Source organism: Zootoca vivipara, chromosome 6 (genome assembly GCF_963506605.1).
Source record: "Zootoca vivipara chromosome 6, rZooViv1.1, whole genome shotgun sequence".
NCBI classification, from domain to species: domain Eukaryota; kingdom Metazoa; phylum Chordata; class Lepidosauria; order Squamata; family Lacertidae; genus Zootoca; species Zootoca vivipara.
In genome coordinates, this window is record NC_083281.1 from 55,975,365 (window position 1) to 55,995,920 (window position 20,556).

The 20,556-nt window shown below is 47.4% G+C and overlaps 1 protein-coding gene across 1 annotated transcript; it reads right to left on the reverse strand.

The window, feature by feature from the left end:
• Positions 1-964: 964 nt before the first annotated feature.
• On the reverse strand, positions 965-20,404 carry E2F4 (E2F transcription factor 4). The gene is made up of 10 exons (XM_035120048.2): positions 20,103-20,404; positions 15,826-15,935; positions 14,614-14,775; positions 13,341-13,384; positions 12,475-12,536; positions 11,263-11,551; positions 7,751-7,942; positions 6,512-6,559; positions 5,293-5,337; positions 965-4,346 (listed from the first exon to the last, which is right to left on the reverse strand). The coding sequence occupies exons 1-10, from the start codon at positions 20,229-20,231 to the stop codon at positions 4,231-4,233; spliced, it is 1,197 nt and encodes a 398-aa protein (XP_034975939.1). The 5' UTR covers positions 20,232-20,404; the 3' UTR covers positions 965-4,230.
• Between the last annotated feature and the right edge of the window lie 152 nt (positions 20,405-20,556).

A 20,556-nucleotide genomic window follows, 5' to 3' on the forward strand; every position in this document is an offset into this window, starting at 1 on the left:
CCAGTGCCGTCCAACACGCCGGGGCGCCCCCGGCCGGCGGCGCGCAGCCCATCACCGGATTCTCATGTCCCCAGACGCCTCGCTTCCCGGCCCCTCTCCTGCAAATGCCGTCGCGGCACCGGCTTCGTGTAAAAGTGGGAAAGCTTCTCCCAGTTTCCAGCAAAAAGGTTCCAGGGTGCCGCATTTCTGCACGTCGGGGGTGCGGGCGTGAAGAGGTTGCCGTCGAAAAGAGGTTGCCGTCGAAAGGGGAGCGGGGCTTGGCAAAATCAAAAAGGTGGTGGCCATGATCCCAGCCTCCATCAGTGGTTAAGTGGCAATGATTCCTCTCCTTCCGGGCTTGGTGGTCCGGGATTTCTAAAAGTCAGCATGGTTTCGGATGGACGGTACCCAGAGCAAGATGCTCCATAACCGTTTGGTCTCTAGCTCTGAGCAGCAATCTGCCATCAGGATAAGGCTCTGCGGGCGGCAGAAGCCTCTGGGCAAGAGTCCCCAAACCCCAAATGTCCCCAAATGTGCAAGGCAATGCACATTACCTTTGGGGTAGTCGCAGTGGCGTAGCGGGGGGGGGGGTGGCCCTGGGTGCACCGATCAGAGGGGCATGAACCAGGTGCGCGCACGCACGCACACACACACCCAGAGAGACCCCTCTCAAGCCCTGCCGGAGGGGGCAGTTGGCCAGCAGCTCTGGCAGAGAGGGGAGAGTAGGCAGCAATGCTGCCATCCACTCTTCTGGACTGGAGCGCATGAGTGTGCCCCTGCCGCAGCGGGCTCCCTCTATGCCATGCCATCTTCGGGGGCACACCCCACATGGCTGACCTGGGTGCTATTTAGATAAGTTCCACCACTGGGTAGCCAGCATGTTCACTCAGCAACATCTGCACTGACTTGGTCACGTCCACAGAATGGAAGATAGCAGAATGCTCAAGGATGTGGTCTAGGGGAGCTGGCTCCCGATACAGTACCAGGCCCAGGCTGCAGGCAACCGCAGCACCTGGAGACCATCAGTTAGGTTGTGCATTCATAGCAGTGACCAGAGGAAGAATGGCTGCTGGGAGGAGAGCAGAGAGAAGAAACGCCATAGTGCAGGGGTCCCAAAACCTCAGGCCAGATGCGGCCCAATCGCCTTCTCAATCCGGCCCGTGGACAGTCCGGGAATCAGCGTGTTTTTACATGAGTAGAATGTGTCCTTTTATTTAAAATGCATCTCTGGGTTATTTGTGGGGCATAGGAATTCGTTCATTTTTCCCCTTCAAAATATAGTCTGGCCCACCGCATGGTCTGAGGGACGGTGGACCGGCCCACGGCTGAAAAAGGTTGCTGACTCCTGCCATAGTGCATCTGCTGCAGCAGCACAACCAGACGCTTTCATCTGCCCCAGCTGCAACCAAACATCTCTCCTGTATCAGTCTCTACAGCCACAGAAGGCACTGCGACCTTCCAGCAGTTTGACTCCCGAGACTGACAGATGCAGCCAGGGCCAGCATGGTGCCCTCAGATGCTAATGGGCTTCACCTCTCATGAGCTCCAGAGAGCATGGCTGATGACCAGGGTTGATGGGAGGTGTAAACCAACATCTGGAGGGGCAAATATTAGCCATACCTGATTTACAGCCTACCGTAATTTGAGACTGGAGGAGGCTATCTGAAAAAGAAACCAAAAGAGGCCATTGTTGCTTCTTTTCCGAACACTCCCTGCAATGGAAATCCTTTATTAGCATTGTTGTTTAGTCGTGTCCGACTCTTCGTGACCCCATGGACCAGAGCACGCCAGGCACTCCTGTCTTGCACTGCCTCCCGCAGTTTGGTCAAACTTATATTCGTAGCTTCGAGAACACTGTCCAACCATCTCGTCCTCTGTCGTCCCCTTCTCCTAGTGCCCTCCATCTTTCCCAACATCAAGGTCTTTTCCAAGGATTCTTCTCTTCTCATGAGGTGGCCAAAGTATTGGAGCCTCACTCATCTTCACGATCTGTCCTTCCAGTGAGCACTAGACTCTCTTTAAACTCTGCTTTGCAATATGATTGCCTCACAGCATCAGCCAGGCTGCAGAGGACATGAAATTGCTTGTTCCAACATGCTGACAGGAGACAGCTTTGGAAAGGTTTTGTTTATTCACTCGAAAAACAAAACAAAAACTGTACAAATATTACAGGCAAGTCTCTTGCTGCAAAAAGTATAAAAATAATCTTTATATATGAATCAAAGTTCATTTCCACCCCCCTTCCCGTTGTATATTTCATTTAGGTATCTTTTCCAGGACGTCATCTAAAGAGAAGGCAAGAAATTCGTAGCAAAGGGAAGTGACGGTTCAGCTGCTAAACAGATCCCTCCCAAAGACACTGAGAAGCCCGTCAGCCTATTGGGGAGGAAGAAATGTGACATCCCTCTGGGCTTCCTAGAGCATCTGTGCAATGCAGGAACCGCTCTGGAAACAGAGACATGCAGGCCAGGAAGGTGTCCTCACAGGTGCCTAAGCACATGGGTAGCCCTCCAGATGTGGCTAGACTACAGCTCCCAAAGCTCCCTGACCACTGACCTGATGGGAGTTGGAGTACAACATCTGGAGGACACCACATTGCCCATCCCTGCTAAATAGGACACCAGAGGCTTCTCTAAACACTAAGCATCTGGAAGCAGCGTATTAACAAGTTCCCACTCTGGAAAGGGTGCCAAGGAATTGTAGGACTGTATATTCCATACAGAGGGAACTATTGGCTGCACCACTTAGACCCTTGTGGCCACTCTTAGGAAGGACAGGGCAGCCAGCTTAAACTAGCTCTTACTGGCCAAAAGCTACCACATGACAACACAAACATTCCCTGATTTAATATGGGTGGCATAGTGGTGAGTGTGCTTAGGGCTGCAAGTCTAAATCCCACTGAAATCAAACTCTTCACCCAAGCAGCAGTTTTTAAGGTTAGGGTGCAAGGCAGCACCACCTTCATATTCAGTGCCTGCGGCCAAGAACTGTGCAAAGGTTAGGGGCCAGGGAGCGCGAGTTAGGGGCTGGCATCTGGTAAAAGCACAACTGCAGACTGGAGAGCAACACTGCAGTTACAGGAAAGAGATCGAGAAGTGCAAAGGAGTCATAGGAGGAGGTTCACCAACCCAGATCCTCACGGGGGGGGGGGGGGGGAGGTGAGCAATACTCAGTGTTGGAAGGTAGAGAAGATGTGTCACATACAGACTCCAGGAGAGAAGGTAAGCTGCATGGACTGGCATCCAAATGAAGCCAGCAATTTGGAAAGGGAATGGTGGAGTAGTTCGGATGCACTCAAAATAAACCCACCTTCAGCATTGACTGAGGATATTGAAATAAATCACCCAGACTTGGCCCCTTCACTCAATCCAAGCCCCTCCTTCTTGGGCTCTCACTATCGAGCTCAGCGCCTTGCATTGCAGGCAATCCCAGCCAAGCTTCCCCATCCCTAAACAACTCGGCTGTTGGTGAGGGGGCAATTTGTTTCTCCATTCTGACTCTTTGGAGGAAAAGTGACTGTGCAAAACTGGCACCTCTACACGGCTAAAGGAGGAGAACTGGACATGTTTCGGCTTGCAAGACACCTGGGTGATCGTCGCTCTCTCAAAGTGAAACAGAAGCGGCTGAAACCTGGGGAGAAGCTTCTGAGCACCTTCCATACATAAAATGAATCCAAGGCAGGGTTGACGAAGCGTCCCTTCCCCCTCTCTCATTCCTTGTGTCAAAGTGTGTAGTTGCCAGAGAGAGAAAAGGAAATGAGCATCTCTGAATACATAGAGACAAGCTATAAAGACAAGATGGCATGAACCTTCCCTGCCCCTGTTGTTCAGCCCTCCTACTCTTTCCAGAAAGTGCCACCAGGAGTGTAGGGAAGCCAAGCCACGCTTGCAGACCCAAGGAAGCTCTTCTGCTGTTCAGGAAGAATTGACCGCAGGCCGCTGGGAAGGAGGCCTCAAATCTAGTGAAAGGACAGCCAAAAATGGAGCAAGAGGGAAACCAGGGGACTGCCTTGTGCAACACAGGAAAGGAAGAAAAGAAGCCAGGAAAGGGAGCTGCTGCTCTTGCTACTGCTGCTTGGTCCGCAAGTCCATCCCTGTTGATCTTCAGTCAAGACCAGAGCAGCCAAGTGTGTCACTCAAGCACTATAGCAGAAAAGGAATCCAATAAACCACCAGGTTTTTCCAAAGACTGGTTTGTTTGTTTGTTTTTTAAAAAAACACGTATCCTAAAGTCCATCCAATATGCCAGGAGTCAGAGGTTGAGGATAGGCACATCGAAAAGGTCGCACACCCCTTCGCTCTCATCCAGGTTGTAGATGTAGTCGTGGTCACCAGGAGGCGGGGAGAGACGGAGCAAAGGAGCAAATACTGTTGAAGGGAAAGGAGTACAGTCAGGCTGTGTCCCTGGCCCTTTTGCAATGAAAATCAGGGTAAGGCCCCTTCCACATGCTGCAACACCCGACCCAAATGCCTCCCCGCCCTGCATGCTTTACCAAAAGTAGAATACCTTAGGAGACCCAAGGAAGAGATTGCCCATGTCAACTTATAGCTTGACCCTCAGGACTCACTATTAAACCCAACCTTGAAACATGGGACCCTGCTTTAACTTTAGAACCTCTAAGCTCCTTTGCTCTTCTGTGCCTCTTTTAGGGCACACAAATAAACTGCAGATATACTAATGCCACATTTACTCCTTCTCTCTGAGGAAGTGTAGCTGCAGGGTGGGGAAAGAAGAGCAACGGGTGGGATTAAGGACCCACAACAGGAAGTGCTTAGTATCTTCACCCATCTACAAATCCCCAGATTTTGGGGGATGGAGGAACAACCATGGCGATTAAACTGCTACAGAACCAACATGTTGGGGGGGGGCAGTAAAGATAAACATATGCTTTATGTTTTGTAGTGGGTGGAGGGGACAGTTAAAACAAAAATAAGAAGTGCAACTTTAGGTCTCTTCTTGTGGATCCTAACCACTTAGCTTGTGGATCCTAACCAGTTAGTCCAGATATGGAGAATCTTTGGCCTTCTAGATGTTGTTGTGCTACAACTCCCATCAGCCCCAGTAAGCAAGGCTGATGGCCAGTGATGATGGGAGTTGTAATCAATTGATGTCCTGCTTGTAAATAAAGACCCACACCTGTTAGTTCAAGACCAGTGTGTATTAGCCTACTCAGCTGGCTACAGTTCAACTGAGCTTTACTATTTGCTTACAGTTCAACTGGACCAACTCAGTTTCCTATACCCTCACTTTCTAGCCTTATACAAACCCATCTACACCTCAAAACTAGGAAATAGCAAAAGGCTTAATCCTTACCATCAGATGACATTAGTTCTTCGAGCAGCTCAGAATTCATGCATTCTGTGTGGAAAAAAAGTTGCATTACAACCACATTTTCTGCTTTGGGATTCTACAGTAGAATATTCTGTATCATTTCAAACAAAGGCTCAGGTATGTCAGTTTAGAATACACTCCCATGATAAAGAAGCCAGCTGTGGCTTTGATGGATGTTAACTACCTGGATGTTAACTGTAAACAGAAGCAGTCAGTTGCACCCCCCCCCAACTGTGTATTTATGATACAGTCAACACATGACTTTCCCCCAAAGAATACCCCATTATTCTTGGGGTAAGTGCTGGCACACCCAGAAAGAAGTGTTACATTCCAGATGACCCAAACAGATCAATGAGGCCTAAAGGAACTGTTTATTAACAGATGCCAGCTTGCAATGCAGCAAGTAATACAGTACAAGATAAAGCGATAGCCACAGGCACCCTAGTTTCACAGCAAGGGCAGTGTCACCACCACAGCATGAATATCCCTGAGCTATCTGTTATTTCACATGTATCCAGTAGAGGGCCACTCTGCCATGGTACAGTGGTGCCTCGCAAGATGAATTTAATTCGTCCTGTGAGTCGCTTCGTATAGTGAAAAATTCGTTTTGCGAAGCGGCTCCCATAGGAACGCATTGAAGTGCGGTTTCCCATAGGGTGCCTTGCAAGACGAATTTTAAAAAATTCATCTTGCGAGGCACCCTATGGGACGAAAATAATTCATCTTGCGAAGCGCGCCATAGGAAACTTTGTCTTGCGAGTCTCCATTGAAATCGCAAAACGCATTCGTCTTGTGAAAAATTCGTCTTGTGAGGCATTCGTCTAGCGAGGTACCACTGTATCTGCTTTCTCCTAACCTGAGTACAGTGGACGTTTTGGTTGCGAACGTGATCCGTTCGGGAGACACGTTCACAACCCGCAGCGCCGCGTCTGCGCGGGTTGCAATTCGGCGCTTCTGCGCATAGTGAGATTTAGCACTTCTGCGCATGCACAAGCACCGAAACCCAGAAGTAACCCATTCGGGTACTTCCGGGTTCAGCGCGGGACACAACCTCAAAAGACGCAGCTGAAGCGTCTGTAACCTGAGGTATGACTGTTTGGTAAGGGCCTCAGAAAACATGGGAGAAAATGAGAGATCAAGCAGGTTCCCTCACGTTGCCCCAGAAAAGTGAAACAGATATGGTTCTGCTGAAGCAACGCACCTCTTGTTGGATCAAACATCTCCGAAAGCTCCTTGGGAAGTTCCGGTACTGAAAAACAGAAGAGACGGTTCTGGTTTCCATGCTGCTCTAATAACGTCCAAAGTGTGGTAACCTATACAGGGTGCTCTCCCCATTTGGTAGCCTCTGTTCACAATCAGAGCCCCACCACCACCACCACCACTGACAGCTGCCATAATATTTGGCGGAAGCCCACTGTTGCTAGACAGTTCTGCTATAGATGGTTGTGAAACTTGATGACATATCTACACTGTGGGCTTAAGGAGGACTCAGTTTGGAAGCAATGCTAAAGGGCTCCCTTTAGCTCAAGCCACAATCCATCTGCTCAAGCCTCAGGCTCATGATCTCCTGCAACACATACCACAATGAGGGGGTCAGATGCACCAGATCTTACCTATCCAGAGTATATTGTTACTTCCAACCCAGGAACAATGGTTAATTTAAGCTATGGTTTTATTTGTACAAGCCAGTATCAGAAGCTGGGCTTTAGCTTTGCTCGTTTAAATAAACAATATTTTAAACCAGCCACAGTTTGTCCTTGCTGGCTGCAGCAACTGCAAGTTTGCTTCAGTCGGAAAGCTGATGCTTCCCATTTGCCCTTCGTAACCACTCCAAAAAGCTACAGTTGAGCCTTGTCTGTGAACCAGGCCTCAAAGAATCATGGGAACTGTAGTTCTGAGAGTAGCCAGTAACGTCTGGGGACACTCATTCCCACACAACTAAAGATCCTAGGATTCCTTGTAGGAAGCCATGAACATGAAAAGAGTACAAAAAACGACATAAATACCCCATCCACAACCCTGCCTACTGGTATTCTAGAATTCCCATTTCATTGCCCTCTCCACTATAGCATTACGTTGGGGTTTTCTTTAATATGCACTTCATGCCCCCAAATAGAGACTTGTGGCATCAGGTGATTGAAAGGTGAGGAGCTCCACCCACCTTGCAAAAGTGGCCTGTGACAGGTGGTGAGGCCAATCTGGCCTGCTGGCCACATCCAGTTCTCCACCCTTGTTGCACATGGCAAAGCAGATGCTTTGCTATTCAATTTTAAAAAAACAGGCACACAAACATTGTTCCACGACAGACTTTTAACCATAGTATGGCCTAGCAACCATTACAAAGCTGCTCCAATTGCTGGAAAAAGAGGGACTCAGCGTGATGCCTATTTGGGAACACAGGAACCCCTAACCCAAAAGGCAGCAAGCAAAGAACTCTCACTTTCTGTGGGGTCTGGCTTGATTGGCTCAAAGGAGGTGGAAGGACTGGGCAGGATGGAGCTGCTGTCCAGCAAGGCTGAGGATTGGAGGGGCTGCGTGTCCAGCCCGGCAGGTGGGCTGGCTGGAGCTGTCGAGGGGTCAAGTTGGTCCAGCTCCCCGCTGCTTCTCGATTCTGCCGTTGAGACGCCACTATCTGCAAAGGTGTAAGACAATTTTGCAACATTTCATGGATTGCACACTGAATAGGACATGACACTCATCCAGCAAACTCCAGGGCAGTACAGTGTTGCATTGCAGCAACACTGCAATGTTCACAGCAGTGCAGTGTTGCACCCCCAAGCCTTATAAATACGTCACAGAAAAGTTACTAGCCTTCATAGGTCATAGACTAGAACTTTTCTCCCCAACATGCCTCTTCCCAAATGAAGGGGATGAATTTTCATATATCCCAAAGCTTTCCGTTATGCCATCCGCCGTTCTCCAGACAGATGCACCACAGGCCAGATGCAACTTAGCCAACATGAACAGTATCATAATGATGTAAGAATTAGAGACCCAGGGTGTAGATTTAAAAAATGTTCCAATATTAATGGTATCGAACCTTTGGCTAGCATGTATTAGACATGATTCTTTGTGCTTGCATTTTATGACTCCCATGCGGCATTCCTTTTCTATCTGACCCTGAAAGTGGCACAAATGGCTCTCCAGGATGTTATTCTAAATCTATCATGAGTTAGGACCAGAGTGTAAAATCAGCAATCCTTGAAGCTTCCTGGGAGATAGGAGAAGCAAGGAAAGTGAGATAAAGGAAGGAATGTCAACAACCTGATGAAGGGCTGCTTGCCAGGGGAACGGTGACAGAAATGCCACATTTGAGACCGTATGGCCTGAGCACTCTTGGGGCACCACAAGCTGATTGTGGAGCCATGTGTGTTTTGCTTCTCATGACCTATAACTTTTCCTGATGTATGTAGAAGGATGTTTATGTTTTAAGAACATTTAGATGTTTTATGACTAATTTGTGTCCTGTGTGTATAAAACCCTTGCTCAAACCTATCCATTCTGAAGGAAATCAGCCCTGAGTGCTCACTGGAAGGACAGATCATGACGCTGAGGCTCCAATACTTTGGCCACCTCATGAGAAGAGAAGACTCCCTGGAAAAGACCCTGATGCTGGGAAAGACTGAGGGCACTAGGAGAAGGGGACGACAGAGGATGAGATGGTTGGACAGTGTTCTCGAAGCTACGAACATGAGTTTGACCAAACTGCGGGAGGCAGTGGAGGACAAGAGTGCCTGGCGTGCTCTGGTGCATGGGGTCACGAAGAGTTGGACACGACTAAACGACAACAACAACAACAAAATTCTCTTCGTGGCAGATGACTTCTTAACTGGTGGTTCAGCTAGATAGAACAACCACTTAAGTTGAGCTCTGTCTTATTGCTACAATAAATGCTGGGTTCCTAACGGGGCACTGGACTTGAATTATTTCCTTGGTTCCATGTTTTATTTAGAAGTAAACTCTTACCACAACAACCTATTACGCAACTTTTAAAAAACAAACAGCTATACTTTTTATTAAAACCTAACAACTGGGAAGATACAGCTTTCCCAAAGAGTCAACCAGTTATCAATGGTAGGTGTGAGGTTAGAATTTTAGACAAAAAAACCAAGCCACTGCCTTAACAATTTGACACGCATTCCAGGAGTGAGGAGTGGTAGACCGCACTTTAATCCGAGAGAGAGAGAAAGAGCACACACATACACACAAAGAAGGCAAAGCAAATATTTGTCTCAGGCAGACCTGCCAGAGAAAAAGCCTGCCCTTTTCTGATGCACTTGCAGCAGGCAGATTGTTAAACTGGTATGTAAGCCATATACGGGGAACCTGTGGCCTTTCAGATGTTTTTGTAGTACTATCGGGCATGCTGGCTGTGGCCGAGTCCAACAACTTCTCTTTTGGAGGGCCACAGATTCCCCATCCCTTATACAGGGAGTATGTTAGTACACACACAATATCAAATTTAAGGAAGGAAGGATGTGTAGAAGGGAAACTTGGGAGTGTGGTGGAGGGAAGGACTGATGTTTTCTCTCTCCCAACAATGGAATAGTAGAGAAAACAGCTGTCAATACTTGATTGGGTTTCCGAATATTTAAGAAGTGTTGTAGCTCCAGTTCTCCAGAATCAATTACAAGCCAGGCACCTAACATGAGGATGTTTAGTCGCCTACTGAATATGGGCTTTTTAAAAAGTAAATCTTATCCCAAGGTGTAAGCCAGTCGTTTATGGAAGATCAATTATATATTTGATAAAATAGTCCTGTTGTTTTTAAGAGTCTGTATGGATAGTTTTTGGGACGCGGGTGGCGCTGTGGTCTAAACCACTGAGTCTAGGGCTTCCGATCAGAAAGTCAGCGGTTCAAATGCCCACGACGGCATGAGCTCCCATTGCTCGGTCCCTGCTCCTGCCCACCTAGCAGTTCGAAAGCACATCAAAGTGCAATAGATAAATAGGTACCGCTCTGGCAGTAAGGTAAACGATGTTTCTGTGCGGTGCTCTGGTTCGCCAGAAGCGGTTTAGTCATGCTGGCCACATGACCCGGAAGCTGTCTGCGGACAAACGCCGGCTCCCTCGGCCTATAGAGCAAGATGAGCGCCGCAACCCCAGTCGTCCACGTCTGGACCTAACGGTCAGGGGTAGCTTTACCTTTAGGATAGTTTTATTGTTTGAGTTTGCTGAATTGATTTTACTGTTCTTTGAGCTTGTGTTTCATTCTCAGTGTATACCACTTTGATGCCGGCCTATTTAATAATGTGTTTAATGAAATAAATACATTAAGGCGAGTGATGATTACAATGAATGGATGTTATTTGTTTTCCACATCTAAATTTGGGATAAGAAATATAATAACTACATATCTGAAAGAATGTGCTGTTTCAGAACTAAAAAAAAGAACGTATGTGTTATGGGCTTACAATAATTGTATGTACTGAAAATTATGTAAGATAATTTATATACAACTATAATTTTTAAACATGATAGGAAAAGGTGGTACAGTCCACTGTAAATATATTATTCCAGATTGAGACCCAAGTACTTTGCAAATAAACAAAAAGCCAAACAATTATAAAATCACAAGGAGGCTACACATACAATGGAAAAGACTTGGGAAATTTAAATTCTCCCTTAAGATTTAATGAAATAGGAAGGTTTAACAGCATGTGTGAGAAACCTGTGGCCCTCCAAATGTTGCTGAACTCCAGCTCCCATCAGCCCCAACCAGTGTGGCCCATGGTTAGGGAAGGTGAGAGTTGCAGCCTGCCAATATCTGGAGGGCTACAGGTTCCCCAGTCCAGTTTGAAAAGGGACAGTGACATTGGAGGCTTCCTAATCTTGCCTAGGCCAGGTTCCAAAGTTTCATCTGGAAGAGCCAGACAGCAAGGCCAAGTGACTCGACTTCAGTGTCATATTCGAGAGAGGTTACCAAGAAGGGAAAGCTCCTCTGCAACTCACCTGTGGCGCTGGCTGCTTTCTGCACAGCAGAGACCTGGTCCTGTGTGCTGTTGGGAACAGGTGCAGAAGGGTGGGTACCACTGGGAAGAGATGCTTCTTGGAAGTGGGCAACAGGTGGTCTCTGTGCCTTAGGGAGTGTGACCGGCTGACACTGAATGAGGTCTTCCGGGGGAGGGACAGGTAGTACCACTGGAGGAGAGCTCCAGGCGTCTTTATTTACAAGTAGGACATCAATTGGACCGCTTGTACTTTTCAGGTGGATCTGGTATTTCTTCTGACCATTCAAGCCCTAAAGAAAGGGAGAGAGATTACTGCAAGGTAAGGCAACCAAGCCAGTGCAGTGATGCATCTATGTGTATAAAGGACTGTATCTGATGTAGTGTTAGGGCTTCCGATCAGAAGGTTGGCGGTTCGAATCCCCACGACGGGGTGAGTTCCCGTTGCTCGGTCCCAGCTCCTGCCAACCTAGCAGTTCGAAAGCACGAAGTGCAAGTAGATAATAGGTACCGCTCCAGCACAGCGTTTCTGTGCGCCACTCTGGTTCGCCAGAAGTGGCTTAGTCATGCTGGCCACATTACCCGGAAGCTGTACGCTTGCTCCCTTGACCAGTAAAGCGAGATGAGCGCCGCAACCCCAGAGTCGCCCGCAACTGGACCTAACGGTCAGGGCTCCCTTTACCTTTAAAGCACCCAAGCCAGTACAGTGATGCATCTATGTGTGTAAAGGACTGTATCCAATGAAGTGTTAAGTTAGTTACTTAGAATCATAGAACTGTAGGTGGAAGGAATTCCAGGGGGAATCTAGTTCAAACCCCTGCAACGCAAGAATCTCAACATTATTAGCAGGATACTTGTTCCACTGGCAAAATGTTTTGTGCCAGATGAATGTTGTTGCGCAGGAAAATGCGAAATGCAAGCTCCTTCACAACTTGCAGCCAGCATCAACCTGCAATGCAAGATGCTGCTGACTATTCCAAGGGCTACCAGCTCCTTGAGGTTTCAGCCACAGGTTTTTCCCTGACTGACCACATTTTAACTGGAAGTGCTCAGGATTAAACCAGGGACCTCCTGCAGGCAAAACATGAGCTGTGGTGGCACCAACAGAGCCCAACAACACCAGGAGGGCCAAAGGCTAGCGATCCTTCATATAAGGCTTCCACCATTGCCTCTTTGCAACCAGGGACCATTCCTTTGTTGCCCACGTGCCACCTACCTCAGGGACAGGAACCTCTAACTGAGTACCCGATGGGGCTCGGATGGCTAGCAGTGTGTCACCTGGAACAAGAGAGCAAACACAGCATTTACTAATCTGATCTAGGTGCAGAATGGAGCAGCGGGCCGTTGCAAGCCAAGGTGCACTCTCTTTCTCTTTCTCCCCTTTTCACCTCTTCCCTCAAGAGATGGGAGACCTGTGGCTCTCCAGATGTTGCTAGATGACCAACTCCCATCAGCCTCACAAGGTTGGCTAATGGTCAGGGATGATGGGAGTCATAGTTCAGCCACATCTGCAGGGACAACACTTCCCCATCCATGCTTTACCTGATCTGCAAACCTTTAACGCAGCCAGTAACATTGGCAGGAAAAAAGGACATCTCCCAGACTTGCGTACAGTTCTTTGATACAGAGGAGCAGTGCAAATATTGTGTGTGCGTGCGTGCGTGCGTTTTAAAGGCTGCTTGCATTTTTTCAGAGCAAAAGGCCATTTCATTCACAATATTTATCTGGCTAATGCTAGTAGACCTAAGTGACTAAAGCAAGGAGATGGCAAAACAGAGTATACTTGAAGGGAATCCAGCCTGGGTAGTCAGACAAGGGCTACTGCACTTTGTGAGAGCTGTGAAGAATTGGAAGGTTTGCCTGATTCTTAAGAAAAACAGGATCTAAACTCTGGAACTCTTGTCCAGCTCAGTTCATTTGTTCCTAGAGCAAGGAGGGGGGTCCTCAATGTTGCTGAGCTCCCCCACCCACCAGCATAGACAATGATTAGAGATGATCAGAGTTGTAGCCTAATAACACTGGAGAGGACCATGCCATGGAAAAGGAGGGGAACCTAGCTAGGATACACCACCACATCCTCACCTGGAAAGCATTTGCAGAGGTCCTCGTCAGTCACATAGGCTAACGTTCCTGAAGTTAAGGGGGAACAACAGCTGCCAGAAACAACGAGATCATTGGACAAAGGAACACTTTAAGAAGTTTAGGGGAATTGCAAGAAACAAGTGAACAATAGATGTAGTTATCAGTCGGTGCTGCAGAACACGCTGGTCAGAATGTGTCCTACGTGCTCCACCTACTGGGTGCATCTCTACAAAAGCAGCAGCAGAGGACATTTTAGATCTGACACATTTTCTTAAGAAGTTAACACTTTTTAAGCTCCACCCACCCACCTGTACTATAAAACAGTTTCATACAACAATGAATAGTTATGGCTTTCCCCCAAAGGATCCTGGGAACTGTAGTTTGTTAAGGGTGCTTAGAACTGCAAGGAAACCCCTATTCCCCTCACACAGCTACAGTTCTCAGAGGTCCTGGGGAAGAGACTGACTGCTAAACCACTCTGGAAATTATAGCTCTGTAGGGGCAAAGGGGGGTCTCTTAATAATTCTCAGCACCCTTTACAAAATACACTTCCAAGATTCTTTTGGAAACCCCATGACTGTTAGAAGGGGTATGAAACTACTTTAAATGTGTAGTGCAGGTGGAGCCTTAGCAGAGTCTTAACAGTAAAGACTTAACAAATGAACTGTGGCACATGGGCATTTAAGGACCACAGTCTACTTCATGAAATGGACTTCATGAAAGCTTATGACACAATAAGTTTCAAGGAGCCAAAAAGATTCTGTTGCTTTTGCAGCTGTATTTCTGCAAAAAGAACAAAAAAAACCACTCCCAAGAAAGGGATATGATAGACGAAAGAAAAGTGACATCAACACAATGATGGCAGGGGAGTAGGGATGAATGATGTGGAGAGAGAAATTCTTTCCATTTTCTCAAAAAGAGATCTGGGATAAGGCAGTTGAGTTGTTTGTGCTGTTTTGGTATTCTTAGCATTTCATCCAGGGACAGATAGATGCACACACACACTCACACCATAGATGTCTCATTGGCCAATGCTGTGGACCTGACCCAGCAAGAAGACTGAAATTTCTGTATCCTGGACAGAGTGGCAAGTGATTTGAAATTAAAGTGATTTGAAATTAAAGAGGATTGGTGTCAGTGGCTTCAAGCCCTGGAAAGTAATGTTTTCCTTCCGCCATCCTAGAAGGATCATCTTGGAATGAGCATTGGAAACTCAAAGGGAAAGGGGGAAGGGGAAGGAGGAAAAAGGACTATGGTGCACTCAAAAGGATATCGGCTGTTTTGTACATCGTCCGTCACATTTTTGATGCTTTGCTGCACCCACATCTTCTGCTGCTCCAGCTCCCGTTCCCGCTGCTCCAGGTCCTCAATCTCTGCCTTCAGCTCTATCAGCTTGTGGGCAATTTCACGGGTGTTGCAGCCAGGACCTACTCCTCTGGAGGGAAGGAGAATTGGAAGCAAGAAAAATGAGAGAGGCAACCTTGCAGAGCTTCCCAAGAGGGCATGAGCTATCAGAGACACTGCCATCGCAACCGCAAAATCCCTCCCCAAACCCACAGCACTGTTCAGTCATGCTGAACACAAACTATTGTTTCCAAGCCCATACCTTCCAGAGAGGAATTGACAGCCCTTTAGGTATTATGTCTCTATCCAGTATGCTGCAGTGGTTAGTGTGTTGGACTAGGACCTGGGAGACCAGAGTTCAAATCTCCACTCAGACATGGAGCTAGCACTGGATGACCTGGGGCCAGTCACTCTCCCTCTCAGCCCAATCTATCTCACAGGTTGTTGTGGGGATTAAATGAAGAATGGAGAGAAACCTTGTGCACCATCTTGAGCTCCTTGGAGAAAAAGGCAGGCTATAAATGCAATAAATAATAAAAATAAAATATTCAAAGATCTCCTCCCACCAACACAGTTCCCTTGGAAGAGAGTTCCTCCAAACTTCAGCCATGTTTTTACTCCCCAAAAGTATATCATGTCATTAGGTTTTAGGTAAGGTACATTTTTTTATAAGTTTAAACTTATAAATGCTATACTGCCAACATCAAGGGGGAAAATATCATGGCAGCAAACAACATAAATTTATATTCATAAGACAATTATAAAACACACCCCAAATTAGTATTTCTGCTTAATACATCAAACATAACTGGATCACTGCTCAGGAAAAGCGAATGCAAAGATGAGTTTAAGCAGGCACCTAAATCCCAATGCTGTGGGTGCCTGCAACTCCCCTTACAACTCAATTTCATAATGCTATTTCCCTAGTATTTGTGACCACTCAGCAAACTACAGTACAGCATGACCATTGGTGAAGCTTATTCAAAACTGCCTTAAATGCTGCACTCAGGGAACAGTCAACCACTCAAATGCAAGCTGTGACTGTGCCACACTCCTCAAATGCAACTGCCCCCCATGCATCACTGATAACAGAGCCTAGTTTCAGGATCACCAATCCTTGCCCCAATTAACGGGCACTTACTTCCACTGTATGCTGTTCTTGGACTTCTTCTCAATCAGCCCTATGCCCTCAAGGACATTTGTGATGTCATAAATGCGCCTCTTCTGCCGCACTGCCAAGGTATCTGCTGCCTGTGTAGGAAACCCAAAACATTATCATGCCCTGTTCATGAAGGCCTAAGCCACTCAGAGAATAGCAGGAAGCTGTCAAAACAAAAAAACCACCTCCAGCCACTTTGCCAGTTATACATAGGAGCATGCCTGGACTCAGGTTTTTTCTGTCTTGGGTTTGGGAGAGGAACCATCAATTAAATCTCTTTGCCTCCCACATGTTCCATTTCAGGGGGTTAGTTTATAAACAAAACAGAAGTTCAGCATGAGAAGTTGCAATCCATCTGCCATCCTGGAGTTCTTCCATGTGGCCCCAAAGACTGCCTGATGTCATGGCAGATGAGGGCACAAATCCCACTTTTTATGGCAGAAAAGCGTAAGCGTGCGGCATTGCTTTCTCTGCCACACACAGAGACAACATGGTGTAGTGGCTAGAGAACTGGGTGAGGAACTCAAATCTGCACTCAGCCATAAAGCCTTGCTTGGACTCTCAGCCTAATCCTATCTAGCCAAGTTATTGTGAATGGGAGACTGGAGAGGGAAACATGTAAATTGTCTTGCAGGAAGAACAGGATATCATCATCATGATAATAATATTGCAAACCCAAAATCTGTAACATATAAAATATGATTTCCTATTTATTACATTAAAGGGTCTATATATCCATTGTTCAGAACATCCATGAACAGTGATGTGGATTATCAGTACCAAGTGAAAGAACCAAACTCTCTCTATATCCTGTTTAGGCAGTATCGCTGCAGGGCAGCTGGACTGTATTCTGTGTCTTTTCTGGATCCTCAGATTCCCCAAATGTATAGCATGCATAAACAGGTGATGCCTGGAAGCATATCCAGCAGTAAGATACAACAGAGAGGGGGTGGGAATAAAAAATCCCCCATATCATTGTTGCATAAAATGCAACAATGGTCATATTGTTCTCGAGCCATAACACTCTACAGCAGGCATCCCCAAACTTTGGCCCTCCAGATGTTTTGGACTACAATTCCCATCTTCCCCGACCACTGGTCCTGTTAGCTAGGGATCATGGGAGTTGTAGGCCAAAACATCTGGAGGGCCAAAGTTTAGGGATGCCTGCTCTACAGCTACCTTTAACCTCTCCCTGGTGTGTTTACAAGGATTTTGTAGATACCAAGAAGCCCTTTTCTCAAGGTAAAGGTGAAAAGGTAGGTAGATTAGAGAGCTTACTATTAGAAAGCAGGTTCTAGAGAAATTAAGAGGACTCATAACTTCACCCAGATATAAAAATATTCAGATGTCTTTCAGTCACACGATGCTGGGACCACAAATGGATCAAAGTGAGTTGTGTAAGAGCAGCTTAAGCTATGTGTATTGTAACCTGGTATTGTCTGCTCTCATTGGCAGCAGCTCACATTACCTGCCTGTTAGATTTTATTTTAATCTTCAAATGCCAGCGATTGAACTCTGAACCTTCTGCACACAAAACATGTGCTCTACCACTGAGCTATGGTCAGCAACATGCAGCACAGTTCATGTTTGTTAGATATATAATGTAAGGGCAACTTTGTCATTCACAAGAACAGTATGACTACTACATGAGAACAACCCCGGTGGGCAAGACCAAAAGCCCACCTAGCCCAGCACCCTGTTCTCACAGCAGCCAGCCAGATGGTCATGGGAAGCCTGCAAGGAGGCCATGAGTGCAGCAACGCTCTGTTCCCCACCAACTGGTATTCAGTGATACAATTCTTCAATAATGGAGGTAGTACACATCCATCATGACTAATAGCCATTGATTGGTACATGCCAGTAATAAGCCAGAGGCAGATATAATTACACCTTCCTTGTGAACTTCCCCAGGGTATCCATCTTGCTTAACCATCTGGATTACAGGTCCAGCTAAATCTTCCCATACATTCTGCAGCAGACCTTAAAGCCGCTGTACTTCAAGAAGTCGGAAAGGATGACTCTGGCATGAAGTTGCCAAATTAGATTTTACTGCCATACTTGACACTAGGGAACTTGGCCTCAATAAACCACCTGGGAAAAGTGACTGTCCCTTTCAGTGTTTACTGAGACTGTCGATTTAGCTATGCCTATTCATCACAAGTAACTTCTAGCTAAGAGTGGGTCACAAGAATGCTTCTTGAACCTGATCTTTGTTGATCAGAGCCTGTTTTCACTTGTGTTATGCATATTATGACACCACAACCTCTTCCATTTCTCAACTTCATAGAAACATTGTTTTCACCTTATTCAGGGTATGCATATCCACCCATTTACTTATTTCATACTTCTAATAGACTCCGACCCAGAAAAGCTTCTAACACAGTAAATAAGCCTTTAAAGTGACTCTATGGACATATGCTGCTGCTAACATACTCTGCATGAAAAAGAAGTCAGGTTCAATCCTTAGCATCTCCAAGTACGGATAGGAAAGACCCTGGATTGTACACAAGTTCTACTCAGAGTAGACCCACTGAAATTAATGGGCCTATATTAATAATGCCCATTAATTTCAATGGATCTACTCTGAGTGGAGCTAAACTGTAAACAACCCTCTGATCTTAAACCCTGGCAAGCTTTTGCCAGTAATTTAAAGTTCAGAGAATATTGAGCTAGGGGGAACAAGGCAGCTTCTTATGTCTGCTCCTCTGGAGTTACGGTAGCAAAATACAAGAGCTGCCTTGATGAAAAGTCTCAAGCTGCAACCCTCCTTGCACTTCCGTAGGAGTAAGCACCACCTGAACAGAGGGGGGGTTTGCTTTGGTGCAAAGATACACAGACCTATGCTGTCAAAGCCATCATCAATCACCTTAGACAGGGCTCCAGCAGGGCTCCTTCCCACTGCTGTTCCCTTCTAAACCAAAGGCCCTTAGATGGCCATGCAGCTGACTGGCCTAGTTCACACAAGAAGCCACATCTGGATTCAGTAACACTATACTAATGCTTTTTTTGTTTTTTAAAAGTTTGTGGTTCATAGCATTAAAAGCTTCTTCCTGCCCACTTTTTCTACTCTAGATTTCCCATGTTTGGTCCTAAACCGTTTTGAACTGCAGAGGCATCTGCCTGTTTCCCCATCCGCCTGCATTGCAGTGGAACCAAAAGCAGATTTCAGTTAAGGTTAAGCACTTCAGGGAAAATTGCGAACACCTGCAGTCCCTTTCACACAGAAGTTACTGTTGCTGTAAAGCAGAAGCTCCTGCAACTGCCGGAGTTCTGCACTGGCAACAAACTGGTCACACCTGTGACTAAGTTATACATATGCAACCAGCTCAGTGTAACACCCCCACCCTTCATGCACTCAGCATTATCTCCCCATTTGGCAGATGCTGCACCTTAACAGCCATGCTTCCTTGATATGAGCCGAGGGAGGTCAGAGGAAGATCTAGCAAACAGGTGGGGAAGCAGTTTGCCCCCAGAGTTTGCTCATTTGGTCTGAGGACAGAAAGAGAGAGAAAAGCCTGATTCAATGCAGAATTTATTAACTGGGGTTTTTCCTAACACACACACACACCCAACCCAGCATGGGAAGATGGAAAGGAGTCAAGATACCCCAAATGTGGACACACAGCAACAGACAAAAAGCACCAGACAAAAGGAGTTGGTCGGAACAGATACCTAATAGGGCCCGATCCTTACGTTCCGTGAGCCCGATCCGGCCCCAAGAGGCAAATCCTGCAACCGCCACTCCACGCTGCCTCCTTTCCCTTGTCTATACCATCGGGTGGGCAGAAAGCAATTGGGATCTACCGGTAAGGGTTTCTGAACTGTTTTTACGGCAGCAACACAACACACACAAAAAACACTCTAATTGGGCTGTTGTTGAAGTGAAGAAAGCTAACCTTAGCGTGAAAGGGCTGTGATCTCAATACCGTGATCTCAATACTCAATACAGATCCGAGATCCTGGCACCTTGTTCTTACTAGTTGAGTGACACGTTCGTGTGTGTATGTGTGTGTTTGTGTGTGTGTGTGTGTTTGCAGCTGGCTTTGCCTGGTGAATTTGGGGGGGCTTTTGGGGGGAGGGGGGAGGGGGGACAAAGTACTGTAGATCCAAGAAGCCCTAAGTCTTCCCAGCCTTGCTCTGCTGGGGCCGGAGCGCTCCTTGCCCTGGTGGGGGCCAGCCATAGCCCACCCCTAGCCACGTTGAGGAAGCAGTACCCACACCCGGCCACCCCGGTTTCCCCCGCTCCCCCTCCTCCTCACCAGCTTGAGGTCGAGCACGCCGTCCTTGGCCTCCTGCAGCAAAGACACGAACTTGGTCGTGAGCAGCCCCAGGCTCTTCTCGTGCCGGCTCGGGGGGCCCCCCGGTGGCTGCGCCGCGGACTCCGCCATCCACGTCCGCCTCAGGCCCTCCGCCGCCGAGGCCGGTGCAGATCCCGGGTCTCCGGTACGGCCCCCGCGCGCTGACCCCTCTGCCGCTTCCGGCCGCCGCAGGGCATGACGGGAGGAGGGAGGCGGAGGGAAAGCTCCATCTTGGGAGAGAGGGCGGAGCGCCGCCACGCTCCCTCCCGTCTCCTTCTGCTCGGCTCCGCCCACCACGACTACCACCGGTTTCCGCTCTCGTGCCGTTGTAGCGACCCCTGCTGGCCAGTGGCGTGTAAACACTGGTGGCGCCTTGAGGATTCCAAAGGGTCGCGCCTCTGGGGTGTCCGGAAAA

Coding starts and splice junctions, on each gene's coding strand:
- E2F4 (XM_035120048.2), bottom strand. CDS start 20,231: ATGGCGGAGTCCGCGGCGCAGCCACCGGGGGGCCCCCCGAGCCGGCAC. Junction 15,936..20,102: donor GCGTGCTCGACCTCAAGCTG/GTGAGGAGGAGG, acceptor TTTCCTACACAG/GCAGCAGATACCTTGGCAGT. Junction 14,776..15,825: donor AAGAACAGCATACAGTGGAA/GTAAGTGCCCGT, acceptor CCTTCCCTCCAG/AGGAGTAGGTCCTGGCTGCA.